The sequence below is a fragment of the Myotis davidii genome, unplaced genomic scaffold, assembly GCF_000327345.1.
Source record: "Myotis davidii unplaced genomic scaffold, ASM32734v1 scaffold6, whole genome shotgun sequence".
Taxonomy (NCBI): Eukaryota; Metazoa; Chordata; class Mammalia; order Chiroptera; family Vespertilionidae; genus Myotis; species Myotis davidii.
Window position 1 is genome coordinate 5,559,326 of NW_006383011.1, and position 15,412 is coordinate 5,574,737.

A 15,412-nucleotide genomic window follows, 5' to 3' on the forward strand; every position below is an offset into this window, starting at 1 on the left:
CCCGCCTGCGCTGCGCTGCGCTGCGCTCCGAGGCGGCTGAGCGCTGGGCCTCCCCGGCCCCGGGCACCCACAGCTCGCGCACCAGGCATGATGGGCAGAGCGCCGAGCCATCCACCCCGTCCACCCGTGCGGCCAGCACGTGGCGTGTGGGGCTTTGCCAGCTGGAACAGGAAGATAGGAGGATGCCACTAACCCATGAGAGAGAAAGAGGCTCTCTTTTTATTTTCCAAAGAAAGAATTTCCTTTCTAAACCTCCTGATAAAGTCAAGGGCTCATCGACATTTCTGGCAGCGGCTATAATGTCTTAGGGGTCCGGAGTCCCTCGGCAGCTTCTCTGAGGCTAGACCCGCTCAGGCGTGGACTTCTGTCCCCCGCACTCCCCTACCCGTGGGAGAGGCGGAGTGTGTGTGTGGCGGCAGTCCAGACAGTTTCACTGATTTTTCTGCAAACAAGCAGGGGATATAGCGCAGTCAGTCCTCCCGAGAGGGGGGCTGGTACTTTCGTCCTAAAGCTCTCGTTTCCTCGGGGAACAGAATTGCTAGACGCATGGGTGCGCTGTCTTTAGTCTTCCCCGCTCCCTCTGAGGGCCGGCAGGGGTTAAATCTCAGGCTCTGGCTCCGTGGGAGAAGGTGAGGCTGGGAGGTCCGAGGTGAGGGCGTGCCATCTGGGTGCCGGAGAGGTGCGGATGGAGGGGATCGTCTCCTCCCTGCTGCAGCCGCTTTGCTAGCGAGGAGGGGTGAGTGGGAAGTTTCTTGGACTTGACCGAAGCGGGGGTAGGGTGGTGGTGGGATGGGGTGGTGGTGAAGGTCTTGTTTGGCCAAAAAAGACCCTCAAGGTTAGATAGATCTTGGATGTAGGGGTGATTGCACAGCTGAGTGCATCGGTAGAGCCTCCCTATTTAGAAATCCACAACCCCACCCTCACCCCCACGAGACAAATGACACCCTTCAGCTTGCAATGAGTTTTTAGAAAGATCACAGGATGTGAGACAGCCTGGTCATGTCGGTGCTTTTTCACTTGCCCTGCCCCTTCCCTATTTGCAGTGAATGGTTTCTGTAATATTCCGAGAGGTGGAAAGAAAGTTCCTCCTCTCCCCCAGTTGACCGGGTTACCATAGACTGGGTTGGTGAACCTTGGTTTGTGGAGAAGGGACTCGGTCCCCTTGGGGATCCTGACACGTGGGAGGAGGCTCTGTTGCAATGACTTGTTCCGGTTCTTTCTGTAAAGTAAACACGTAAAGGTAAACGTAAACGAAAGCAAACATCTTCACCAAGGTAGCAACAATGAAAACCTTGCTGGGTGGGATACATTTCTCACGGCTTGCTTTATCTTGCTCAAAGATAAACCTCTTTTGGGACAACTGATTTCTCATGTCTTATGAAGTCCTGTCATTTCGACGCTGTACAATAAGACGCAACAGTCAAATTTAAGGCAGAACGTATTTCCTCCTTTTAATGTTCACGTGCTCAAGAAGGGGTTAGATCAGCGGTTCTCAACCTGTGGGTCGCGACCGTTCAACGACCCTTTCACAGGGGTCGCCTAAGACCATCGGAAAACACATATATAATTACATATTGTTTTTGTGATTAATCACCATACTTTAATTATGTTCAATTTGTAACAATGAAAATACATCCTGTATATCAGATATTTACATTACGATTCATAACAGTAACAAAATCACAGTTATGAAGTAGCAATGAAAATAATTTTATGGTTGGGAGTCACCACAACATGAGGAACTGTATTAAAGGGTCGCGGCATTAGGCGGGTTGAGAACCACTGCGCTAGATTGTTGCTAGGTGAAAATGATTTGGGAGGATTGTAAATCCATTCAATTAATGACACACTCAAGAGGGTTTTGCTTGGTTTTAAGACCCCTTCAAATTACTCAGCACAGGTCTCCTAATTCCCAGTAGGTATGGGAATTTCTCAGAGCAAAGAGATGATATTGTATCATTAATTCACGTTGCATGATATCTTTATTTTCTAGGAACCTGTTGGAGAAATAAACATTGTTTTTAAGTCAAAGGAAAGAAAAGAAACATTTTATTGAAATTATTTAACTTAAGTCCCCAGGGTGATCTTTGATACAAAGTGTCCTTTTTAAGCACTTACTCCTAGACTTTATTGGGGAAGAAGGGTTATTTGTTTCTCTGAGTTAAAGGTAATTATGAATTAAATTATATCCTTTACCTTAACTAATGGAAAGGAGGAGAAAAGATGACATAAGGGGTGAGACAGAAACAGTTTCTTGGTGAGGGGAGTGCAGTCATTATTTTGTGTCAAGGCTCCACTCTTGGTAAGTGGCCACAGACATTTAGAAGCTTGGAAGGAAGTAGTGCATTTAAAGGGTTGAAAAACACAAACGTATTCTAAGAAGCACATCTTTATAGTAAGCAGTTGGTAAGAGCTTCACCCTCTCACATATTTTTAACAAGTTCATTTGCTTTATGGAACCACAAATTAAAAGGTGCCCCTGCCTTTTACCTGTGTGACCAGAGTTACACCATACCACAACATTGCCATGCAATTAATCCCTTTGCTAGTTCCTCATTTTAAAGTAATATGGACTGACTCATTAATCAGAAGACCATTTTTGCCAAACAGAATGATTAGGTAATTTACCACCCCTCCTTCCTGGCAACATGAGAATTATATTGGATTTCCTCTGTTCTCTAGTATTTGTTTCTAAGTGAATTTATTCAAATTGCAAAAGGTAGCAAATTGTTCCAGACAGTAATTACTCTAAAATATTTGCATTTCATTTGCTTTTGTTGGAGGTTTTACTTGTGCATGAAATAAACAAATTTTTCTTATTTTGATAATAGTTAGTTGTCTATTTAGTTATATCATCAAAGTAAAATTGATATTTTTGGATCCACCCATTAATTTGTTTTAAATGTTTGACTGCTTAACTTTCATTAAGGTTAGTCAAGTATTATATAATGTAAACCTATCTGGTAAGTTTTTTCTAGCAAACTCATTTTTAATTTCTAATATGAAAAGTTTATTGAATTTATTATTCTGTATTCTCAAACGACACTGAATGGTACAAAATAAAATCAAATTTTTACTTTCTGCTCTTGTTTTCATCACCTTTTTCAGAGACAACCATTCTTCTTATTTTTTTGATTGATTGAGGTATACTGATATATTTTATCATAATCCAGAATACTAAACTAATCCCTTGACAATTAGAAACTTACCTGATTCATCTATTAAATTTCTTTCAAGTGTATGTTTCATTATGCATATAATGAAAAGGTCATTATTGGGGAATACAAAATAGTGTTTTTCAAATAAAAGTTAGTTTTTATCTTTAAAGATGATGAGTCATTTGTCTGTGAAAGTAAAACACAAAAGATGCTCATTAGTTTTACTTTTTGTTTCTTTGTAGTTATAGACACTCAGTATGTTTCCGCTGACTGAGGAAAACAGGCATGTGGCCCAGTTGTTGTTCAATACTGGTACATGTCCAAGATGTATCTTCAGATTCTGTGGTGTGGATTTTCATGCACCTTACAAACTTTCTTACGAGGTATTTTCTTTTTTTTTAAGTTAAGAAGTTTTCTCTAGTTTTAAAATAATACGTGTATATTTGAGGGCAAGTATCTATCCATAACTCTACGTTAAATTTAAAAACACTATAATAAAATAATTACTGGTAACACTAATTTTAGAATTTACATTATCATAAAAATGTAAGTTTCTTTTTAAGTGATTAATCTGACATTTAATATAGTGGGATCTTTGTGGAGCAATTCCCTGGTGCATTTAATGTTTGTATAGACCCTTCCTAAAGAGTATCTAGACAGACTATCACAAAATAGTGCTTCTTACCAGATATTAGGAAGTTGTAACAGGAGGGGGTGGTAGTTCTTAACTCAGTGATGGCGAACCTATGACACGCATGTCAGAGGTGACACACGAACTCATTTTTTTTGGTTGATTTTTCTTTGTTAAATGGCATTTAAATATATAAAATAAATATTAAAAATACAAGCCTTTGTTTTACTATGGTTGCAAATATCAAAAAATTTCTATATGTGACACGGCACCAGAGTTAATTTAGGGTTGTTCAAAATGCTGACACGCCGAGCTCAAAAGGTTCGCCATTACTATTAAGTGAAAGCATTGTGGATTCGTTTGCATTTTTTTTCTGTTTTCTATTTTATCATTTTATTCACAAATAGTATTTGCAACCCTCTAGAAAGAAATTCCATTAAAATCATTAATTATTTACTATTAATAACAACAAAAGTAATATACAGAGATCTTTGACATTTAATAGAATCCTTTCACATAAAATATATAACATTTTGTGAAATATATTTGATTCTAATAGTGATATTCTTTTCAGAGGCAGATAGTAACTATATATATGTAAATATATAACTATACAAACAGTATAAACAAACAAACACACACAGAGATTCATATACATGAACACTCAGTTTCTTATAATTTTAAAAAATTTCCCAGGAGTCAGCAATAGCAGTCATTTTTCCTATGTATTAATTGTTTCTATTATTTTAAAATAATAATTATATCTAATATTCATATAGCATTATTATATTTCAACCTTCATGTAACTCTCATACTAACCTATTAGGTAAGTACATACTATGATTGTCTCTATTTTCAGATGAAGAACTGAGGCAAAGAGAGGTTAAGCAACCTGCCCAAAGTTACACAGCTATTAAGTGAGCAAGCTAGGATATGAACTGTCTCTCTGAACCCAAAGCCTAGAATTTGGAGCTGAAAGACATGGATTTGAATCCCAGTTCCACAACTTTCCTTCTTCAGTTTTCTTCTCTGTAATTGGGAATGATGATAACATCCACCTCACAGGATTTTAAGGGACAATATCTAATAAAGTATGTGAAAGCACTTTGAAAACTGGAAATGGTACATATGCTATGATGATTAATATATGTGTATATTTATTTATACACACAATGACTATAAAGTAACAAAACTGGTTCTGTGTAACTTCTCTTACACATTTTAAAAGACCCTATAATCTAGTATGCTATGCATATGTTGTTAAGATTTAAAACATATTAAGACACTTAGTGTTACTAACTTTTGTTTGTATCATTTTGTGTAAATATGTAAATATTTGAAGACTTTTTAAAAAATGTACTTAAATTTTGACCTGTTCTATTCATATAATTATATATGTACATATACACACACACATATATATATATATATGTACTGTGTTATACCAACATTGTAGATCTTAGGTAATAATAAACATTTGTGGGGGTCATAATATACCTGTATGTGTATGTATATATGAGTATTTCTCTGTTGATAAAATAGGAGAGCTAATGTCTTAATAAAATGAATTAAATTTGTTTGAGTCAAAGACTTTTCCCTTTACAGTCAGTAAATTGTAATCTGAGTGAATTTAAAAGGATATTTATTCAACAACTGAAAAAAAAGCCTGTTTAATTTAAACAAAATTGAGGAAAAGTCTTCTGAGTATTTGGATGAGTAGAATGTCTGAAATATGAGAATGGTTTCAAAGGAATGCCACTTTTAACATTCTAATACAAAAGGTAACAAAAAGTAGGCAAACCAGAATGTAGTAGAGGGCCGCTTTCAATTAGCACATATAAATGGTTTGTAATTATGGTGCCAAATCTCAGCATTTGCAGCATCTGTTTACCTTTATTTAGTAAGTTGTCTTGAACTTACTTTTACTTAGTAGACCCCTAATTTCTCTCTAATTTTTCAGACTTCATATTAAATATTATACATATGACTTTTTAGTGATTGTGAGGTTATTACATAACCAATAATGGAAAGCAATAATGGAAAGTCCATTTGTATTTCTATTAGTTAAAAATTGGAAATGAAAAGTGGTTTCTTTTTTTAATTAGCAAGTGAATGAGTGAATGACCCCACAACAGAACTACATGCCCAGTGCACTAATTAATTAGTTAATATCTTAATGGAGCCTTTCTGCCTCAGATTTAGCTTCTCTGATATATGAAACTCTTTTGAAAAAATATTCACACATTTATCATAGGAGTTAGTTAAGCCTCTTTTAAATTCCCCAGAAAGCCGATGTTGGCTAATAAAATTAATTCATAGCTCTAGATTGAATATAAATCAACACTGGGCAAGTTTGTGATATATCATAATATTCACTCCTGTTTTCATGCTTCATCTTACCCTTAGAGTTATTACTTTTATTGTGTTTTGTTAAAAATTAACTTTCTAGGAGTTGCTCAATGAACTACAGAAATTTCTGAAAACTGAAAAAGGTGAATTAATTTTGGAAGTTCCAAACCCACCTCCCAAGAAAATTCGACTCCATGAACTGGAAGATGGGATTGATGGGACTGATAATCAGAGTCAAAATGGAGAGGGAAGGGTGTCCGTTATTGAAGGTGGAAGCATTGCTTCTAAGAGCTCCAGTCCAAATGTATGTAATGTATGCCTAGGAATTCTTCAGGAATTCTGTGAAAAAGAGTTCATTAAAAAGGTAACTAATCTGTCTTCTGTTATTATATGTGCACTTACATAGAGATTTTTAGTTTTAAACCTAGAATTCTTTTTTTTATTGATTTTAGAGAGATAGGAAGTGAAAGAGAAAGAGAGAGACATCAATGTGAGAGAGATTCACTGATTAATTGCCTCGCATATGTACCCTGACTGGGAATCGAACTCTCAACCTTTTGGTGTACGGGATGACACTCCAATCAACTGAGCCACCTGGCCAGAGCAGACCTGGAATTCTTTTTTTTTTCCCCAATTAAATCTTTATTGTTCAGATTATTACATTAGTTACTCTTTTTCCCCACCATAACTCCCCTCCACCCAGTTCCCACCCCACCCTCTGCCCTCACTCCCCACCCACTGTCCTCATCCAATAGATTATTGTCCAATCTCTTCTCACACCCCCACACCCCTTTCCCCCCAAGAATAGTCAGTCCATTCCCTTTCTATGTTCCTGATTCTATTACAATCACCAGTTCATACTGTTCATCAGATTATGTATTCACTTGATTTTTAGATTCACTTGTTGATAGATGTGTATTTGTTGTTCATAATTTGTATCTTTACCTTTTTCTTCTTGCTATCTTTGTCTTTTGCGCTTGTCATTTTAATTATGATGTGTCTTGGTGTGTTCCTCTTTGGATTCCTTTTGTTTGCGGTTCTCCATGCTTCCTGGCTTTGTAAGTGTATTTCTTTCACCAGGTAGGGGAAGTTTTCTGTCATTATTTCTTCAAATAGGTTTTCAATATGTTTCTCTCTCTCATCTTCTGACACCCCTATAATTCTGATGTTGGTACGCTTGAAGCTGTCCCAGAGGCTTCTTACACTATCTTCGTATTTTTGGATTCTTTTTTCATTTTGCTTTTCCGGTTGGGAGTTTTTTGCTTCTTTGTATTTCAAATCTTTGACTTGATTCTTGTGCTCCTCTGAGACCTGGAATTCTTGTATCTACAGGAACAATGCCATTCATTTCAATGTGTTTCACACCAATGTATTATTAAAACGCTTCCTTAATTTATTTCAAATAATGAACACCTTTTTATCTCCAATTACCTTTTTATCAACATGATATCTGAAAATGAAACATATATCCCTTTATGTATGTCAGTCATGAGTGCTATTCAATTGAAAAAAAATAAATAGCAGTTTTCCCTTTGCTATTTTAACGTAAGAAGCTAGAGAAAAGTTCTTTGTTAGTCATACCTATTAGTGTCTAGAAAAGACAAGTGTTACAGCCTTGTGGGAGGTGCATGTTTAAATGTAGGACTGGCTTTAATTCCCAGCTCTCAGGAGTGCCATATTCAGCTTTACTTTGTTTAAGACCTTTTTTAAATGATGAGGTAACCTAATAGAAAACTATTTTGACATTCAGCAGATTGTTCTGCAGGTGAGTCCTTGCTGTTTCGGTATTGTCAGTCTTCAGGGTCATAGTCAGCAAATATTTGATTTCATGATGTTTATGAGAATTCCCTACTCAAAGGTGAAAGTTTAGAAGTTTTGCAGTGTCATTTCCTGTTCCAAAAATCTATGCTATGAAGATTTGTATACAATTTTTAACAACTCCTGGGAATTTATATAATACTCTTTTATGCAATAAAGTAATTTTTATGTAATACTTTTTCAGGTGTGCCAAAAGGTAGAGGCCTCTGGATTTGAATTCACTAACTTAGTGTTTTCAGTCTCCTTCCCACCACAGCTATCTGTAAGAGAGGTAAGGTCATTTATACACACGAAACTGCATGTGAAATGCATGCTGGGAATTTCTCAAAAAATATGAATGTAGAAATATTCCTTACCATATTACATTTTTTACATTTTGTGTACTTATTGAATGATTGAAAGCATTACATTATTATAGCTGTTTAAAAATATTGAGTGAATGGATGAAAAAAGGAATTATTGGTTCAGATTCATGTATTTGTCACAGAACTGCCATTTTTTTGTTTTTATTTTTATTTAATTTTAAAAATATGTTTTTATTGATTTAAGAGAGAGAAAAGAAGGGGGAGAGATAGAAACATTCCATTGACTGCCTCCTGCGCACCCCGTACTAGGGATCGAGCAAACTGGGCATGTGCCCTGTCTAGGAATCGAACCTGGGACCTGGTGCATAGGACCATCCTCAACCAACTTAGTGACACTGGGCAGGCAGCACTGCTATCTTTTTAAAAGGTCTTCATTCAGCCCTTGCTGGTTTGGCTCAGTGGATAGAGCGTCAGCCTGCGGACTGAAGGATCCGGATTCGATTCCAGTCAAGGGCACATACTCGATTCCCAGTAGGGGGCATGCAGGAGGCAGTTGATCAATGATTCTCTCTCATCATTGATGTTTCTATCTCTCCCTCTCTCTTCCTCTCTGAAATCAATAAAAATATTTTTTTTAAAAATAAAAAAAAGTCCTTATTCAGGAGAAGACATTCATTGAGTTTTAGCTCTGTGGTCAGAGAAAGATAATTGACCAGGAATCCAGAGACTTGAGTGAGTGTGTGTGTGTGTGTGTGTGTGTGTGTCAGAAGTGTGCATTTTATAATGGTCCTAGGATAGGGTTATTTCAATTATGATGAACTTTCTTATTTTCTTATATAAAATGGTAGCACCTCTTTTAGTCAGTGGTAAAAAGGGAAATAACCATATTTCATTTAACATTTTTCCTTTGTTAGCGAAAACCTCACATAATAATAGTAATTACTGTAATATTCTTGTGTGTCAAAACTGACATGAAAACATAGAACTATTTTTGTTAATACTGTTATATGAAGTATAGGGAGAATGGCCTCTGTAATCTCAAATTACAACAATGAGTTCTAAACATATCCATTTATTTTATGTATAAGGTGTTTTTTTGTTAAGAATCCCAAAGCATCATCAGAACATTACATCTTACATTGTCACTTTCTTTGGGTGAGAATGTTTATTAGCCCCTAAAAGGCTGAAAATTGATTTAAAACTTGTTCAATGATAGGTAGGAGCTGAGACATGAAAGAGTAGATGCTTTTAAGTAGTACCTCTGTTGATGACAAGATAACTGAGCAAATGGAAGGATAAAGGGGATGATGATATACTGAGGTTTATAAACACTTAAAGTCATTTTCTAGTCAATCATCAAAGCATTTCTCACAGATAGGTTATCTCCAAGGTTCAGTTTTGGTAGAGAGAAACAGACTTCAAAAGCTATATGACTCACAAGAAGTTGAAGTATTTGAGTAACAAAAATAGGAATAAGAAATACAGTTGACCCTGAACAACAAAGGTTTGAACTGCGTGGGCCCACTTATACAAAGGTTTTGTTGTTTGTTTGTTTTTTTAGAGAGAGAGGGATGGAGGAAGGATGGAGGGGCGAACCCGCAACCCGGGTTTGTGCCCTTGACTGGGAATCGAATTCAAGACCCTTTGGTGTGCAGGCTGACGCTCTAACCATTGAGCCACTCTGGCCAGAGCTCTGCACAGGTTTTTTCAATAAATACTGTAAATATATTTTCTTTAAAAAATTTTTCATTGACTTCAGAAAGGAGAGAAGAAGGAAAGAGAAATAGAAACATCAGTGATGAGAGAGAATTATTATTGGCTGCCTCCTGCACACCCCTACTGGAGTTGGAGCCCGCAACTTGGGCATGTGCCCTGACTGGAATCGAATCATGTCCTCCTGGTTCATAGGTTGATACTCAACCATTGAGCCACTCCCAGCCAGGTGATTTTAACAATTTTGATTTAATATTTACTGACTACTTATGAAGTATTTATAGTCCATGTCAGAAATAGAAGATGCCATTTAAAAAATAGAATTATTCTGCTTACACTCTATTTACTCTTTGTAAGAGATTTTAACCACTAAACTATTTAGCAGAAATAATGTGACTATTCCTATTACTGGGGAATTATTACTTTCCACAGATTAGTGTGTTGTGACTCATTGTTTTCTTCTTTGTTAATGAGTAGTCTATTTTTCCTCATTCATTTCTTAAGAATAATCATTATTCAAAAGTATGCAATTTTATATGCATCTTACTATTTTCACAACCAAGAGTTCCTTAGCAAATTGTGCTTATGTTTCACTTTGTGATTTTCTTTTATCATTATGTTTTGTTAGTTTCCTTTATTGCTGTCTTTTATTACTTCTTTGGTGTTGAGGTATGTTCTGGGCCAGACTGGATATAAATTGCTTTTTCATACCAACTTATTTGTTACACATTCCTATTTTTAAAAAGTACACATCTTCAGACTATTCTTGACTATAATTTGTGTTAATTTCTATATTCCTGGCCCTCCCAATGCCTTTCTGGCTATAGCTATAGTTTTTACGTATCATCATAGAAGCACTAACTTAAGAGCCTAGGAAGAAAGCTTGCAGTTAGTATAATTATCATCATCTTTCATTGAGTTTAGGAGAATGGAAGGAGGGATGGAGTACTTCTCCTGTGGGTGTGTTCCTAGGAACCAGCTGGTCTGGTTAGGACAGTTTTAGGCTAAATACTACTGAAGAGGAGAAAAACAAGCAGATTAATTGATGAAACTTGTTAGACATACAGTAAGACATGGTAAGCAGAAATAAATGGAGGCAGTATCCAGAGAGTCACAAAAGACAGATATGGAAACTAGCTTGATGTTATACTTAGGAGCTTCGGTACCTTCTACAAAAGATATTTGTATAATACCTTTATACAAAATATGAATGACAATGTAAAGTTGAGATAATAAGGGAGAAGAATAAATATCTCATGACTGTTTTGGTGACTTTCTGGATTTTGGCTTACCACTTGAATGTAACAATTCAGATATCTTAAAGGGAGAGATATAATAGTGTGCTATGCCAAGAAATTATATCTACATTGAGATCTTTTGAGTGGAAGGATGCTAAACACTATTTAGAGGAGAATTTAAAGCAAGAGAGAAATGGGATAGATGCAGAAGTGGAAGTGTGCTGTATGCCCATTGGCCTAAGGAAGAGGTGATGAGTTGCGTACATAAAATGGGCACACAGGTTAATGTATACAGTAGCATGAGGAACTCCCAGTATTTAGGCACTTGATGGAAATCACGTTTGCTAAAAGCACAGCGTCTGACAGCTTTTGAATGGGAACAGTTACTTCTCCTAAAGTAGTGGTTCTCAAACTTTAATGTGATAGGACTCATTTGGAGAGTTTTCTAGGCCCCATCTCCAGGTATTCTGATACAACAGGTCAGTGGGACCCATGACTCTGGTTCCTAAAAAGTTCATGGATGATGTTGCTGTTGCTGGTACAAGAACCACACTTTGAGAACCACGTTCCTAAAGAATGATGGTGAAACTAATGTAGTTGAAATGAAAATGGACAACCTTTTAAGATTTGTGTTCCTGATAGGAAGAGAGAAACAAACATAATTAGAGTATATCCTAGACTTTTGCTAGATGGATTTCAAGCAGTCGAAGAAAAATGGCATGGGAATCTTGCCTGGAAGATAAATGAAAAGGATTGGGAGGTACAGAGGAAGTGCCATTGAGACTTTAATTAAAACCAAATTATCCTAACCAATAAAAGGCAGTTTAGGGATAAAAACATATTCCAGTAAAAAAGGAAATGGGGAATACCTTCCTCCCTCTCTTTTTTTTTCTCTCCCTCTCCCCTTTTCCTCAAATGTTTACATAAACATTTGTATTTAATTTGTATTTATATATTTAGATATACTTATTTGACTTTTTATTTTGGATAATTTCAAAAGTAGTAAGACATGCCTAATAACCCCTATGTATGTATTATTCAACTCCAACAGCTAAATTTTTTGCCAATTCAGGATCAGTTTCAAAAAGAGAGAGGAAGGTAAAGTCAAATTAATGCAAATGTAAGAAGAGGTTTAGATTTATAAGAATAGCAACTAAAAGATAAAATCTTCCTGAGTAGAGACTTCCAAGAATTGCTAAGGAAGACTTGGGGTACTCAAAGTTATGTTTAGAGCAAGAAAAGGATGAAAGGGGGATTGATTTGCTGTTAGGAACTGAAGGTATGCTGCTGATGGATGACATTGAGAAGGCAGAACTCTGAAAATCCTATTTTGCTTCTGTCCTTTCTGTCAAGAAAAATCTTCCTCTGAAAAGGGTAGCATGACCATTGGTAGGGAAGAATGAAAACTCTAATGGCGAAGCTTCTCTAAATGGGTTCAAGTATTTGAGCCTGGATGAATTACATTCCAAGATAGATTCAGAAAGAACTTACAGCGGTCCATGATCTTTGAGAGCTCTTCAAAGATAACAGATTTTCCAAATGACTGGAGGCAGGTAAGGGCAGTTTCAATTTTCTAAAGGTGAAGAAAGGTGGTTCTGTTACGCACTAGCTGGTGAGCTTGATCCTAAAATTCTGGCAAGATTCTAGATCAGGAACTAAAGAATAAATGATGGGCACTGAGAAATAAGGCAAACTTGATGTCAACACATCAAACAGGTCTGCTAAGAACAAATCAAGTCTGCAACATTTCTGCCTTTACAGGTAGCAGGACTGGTAGAGCAGGGAAATACAGTAGCACTGGTGTGATTGGAATTCAGCTAGTCATTGACTAGGTTTCTTTCTCATGATAGCTACCTGAAAGTGGCAGGGTGGATTGTGCCTGACTGACCACACCCAAAAGGAACTGATTAATGATCGGCGTGGACCTGGACAGTGTTTCTGCCCGGGTACTCTGCAGATCAGCCACCTGAAACCTACCGGGGGAAGGTTGTGATTGCTGGTTCTTGTCCCAGACCTCCTAAATCGGAATCTCTAGAGATGGGGCATAGAAACCTCTCAGCAGTTCATGTACACACTGAAATGTAAGAACCATGGAACTTCAGGCAGATTTCTGATGTTCTGCCGAACTCTCTTCATACCTGTCCTGTTCGTGGTTTCTATTATTGATGACATAATAGGAGCACCTCACTACAGGTGTGCATGACAAGAACTGAGTGTATAGCAAATAGGTTGAATGCTAGAATTGAGATCCAAAAAGATCTCAAGAATAGGGAAAAATCTAATGAAATGAAATTTAACAGAAAGAAACATAAATTCTTATACTTAGGATTAGAAAACTGCCAAGTAAAGGATAGGCAGGAGTGGCTTAAAAACTGTGTTTATAGACAAGGCTTAGGGGTTTTAGTTCATAGCCTGATAAGAATGAGAGCTGTGATGTAGATAGCCTCTGGATTTTAGTCCAGATATTAGAAGTATCGGATCTGGAAAGATGAAGGTGGCAATCCTGTGTTACTCAGTGCTGGTCATTCCTGGAGTGCCACATTCAGAGGGAACACTCTACTTTAGGAGGAAGAAGGACAAGTGGGAAGGCATTTTGTGGTAGCCCAAGTCCCCCAAATTTGTGAATGTTACCAAATGTGAAAAATAAAAAGGGACTTTATGGTGTAATTAAGATTAAGGACCTGAATTATCTGGGTGGGCTCAACTGAATGACGAGTCCTTAAAGGAACCCTTTCTGGCTGGGGTTAGGGTCAGAGGAAGATGTGATTGTAGAAGAATGGTCAGAGAGATGCACTGTTGCTCACTTTGAAGATGGTGGAAGGGAGGCATGAGCCAAGGGATGTGGGTGGCCTCTAGAAGCTAAAAATGACAAGGAAATGGGTTCTAGCCTAGAACCCCCAGAAAGGAACATAGCCTTGCTGACAGTTTGATTTTAGCCCAGATGGACTTCTGACCTAAACATTGGTAAGATAATAAATTTGTGTTGTTTTAACCTACTGAGTTTACAGTAATTTGTTCTAGCAGCAATAAAAAAATGAATACACAGAGGAGTGCATTCAGAATAGTGGAGGTGCCCAGCCGGCGTGGCTCAGTGGTTGAGCATCGACCTATGAACAGGAGGTCACGGTTCCATTCCCAGTCAGGGCACATGCCTGGGTTTCGGGCTCCATCCCCAGTGTGGAGTATACAGGAGGCAACCAATCAATGATTCTCTCTCATCATTGATGTTTCTGTCTGTCTCTCCCTCTTTCTTCCTCTCCTAAATCAATTAAAATATATATAAAGAAGAATAGTGGAGACATCTGAAACCTGGACAAAGGGGCCACTGGAAGAAACTTGGGTTATTTAATTTAGAGAGTAGATGATTTAATGGGATTAATTTGCTCTCTTTAAGTATTTGAGGGGTTTTCTGCTGCAGAGATAAGATCAGGAGGGAAATAATTTTCAGCCCTAAGGAATTATCCAGATCAGGGGAGACTTTTCAGGGATGGTGAGTTTTCTATCACCAGAATGTTGAAGCCAAAGCTGGGCAACTATTGGCAGATGTATAGCATAGCAGGAAGACATGCACCATGTAATTAGACCAGAGACTTTATTCAGCCTTTTCAACTCCAAGAGCATATATAGTTTTAAGAAAAATATTTATTTTAGTAGTTATTTCTCTATTATCTTATATTCATGACTGATTCCTCCTAACTTCTACACCACACTGAGTTAGTGTCACACTAAAATTACCATAGGTTGAATGACCAAGACTTATCTGATCTTAGGCTAAACTTGCATTTCTAGGAAAAGAGCATTCCATTAAGTCCTTTAAAAAGTAAATGTTTTTAAAGCCCTGTTAATCTTTTAGGTTTATCTTTCCTAGTGGAGTCCAGTAGAGGGCGATATGGTACTATTAGTTTCGTTTATTGGTCCCTCTGGGGTAGTGTGTGGGCGTTTGCTCACTCTATTGATTTTTAATGCATATAGCGCCTCTTAAATGTTACTTTGGTTGTATGAAACACCTTTTTTTTTTTAGGGCTTTACTGTTTATTACATTTACTTAATTAGGTATAAATGTTACATTCATTCATCTATTTAAATATTTATTGAGCTTAAGTATTTCTGTGAAACAATTGTTCTAAATCTTCCTCACTCTTCAGATCCTTTTTTGATGTCTTATTACATATTTATATGTTTAATTATTTTCTTATTTAA

At 37.0% G+C, this 15,412-nt stretch overlaps 1 protein-coding gene across 2 annotated transcripts in view; it reads left to right on the plus strand.

The window, feature by feature from the left end:
- The first annotated feature begins 7 nt into the window (after window positions 1-7).
- Window positions 8-15,412, plus strand: part of PUS10 (pseudouridylate synthase 10) — a 64,593-nt gene continuing 49,188 nt past the window's right edge. Inside the window, exons 1-4 of one of the 2 annotated variants that reach the window (XM_006778570.2) lie at window positions 8-736; window positions 3,401-3,541; window positions 6,239-6,502; window positions 8,141-8,227. In XM_006778570.2, coding sequence (XP_006778633.1) covers window positions 3,416-3,541; window positions 6,239-6,502; window positions 8,141-8,227 — 477 coding nt within the window. In that variant the 5' untranslated portion in view covers window positions 8-736; window positions 3,401-3,415. The remainder of the gene's footprint in view (window positions 737-3,400; window positions 3,542-6,238; window positions 6,503-8,140; window positions 8,228-15,412) is intronic. The other variant, XM_015557936.1, reaches the window with a different exon arrangement.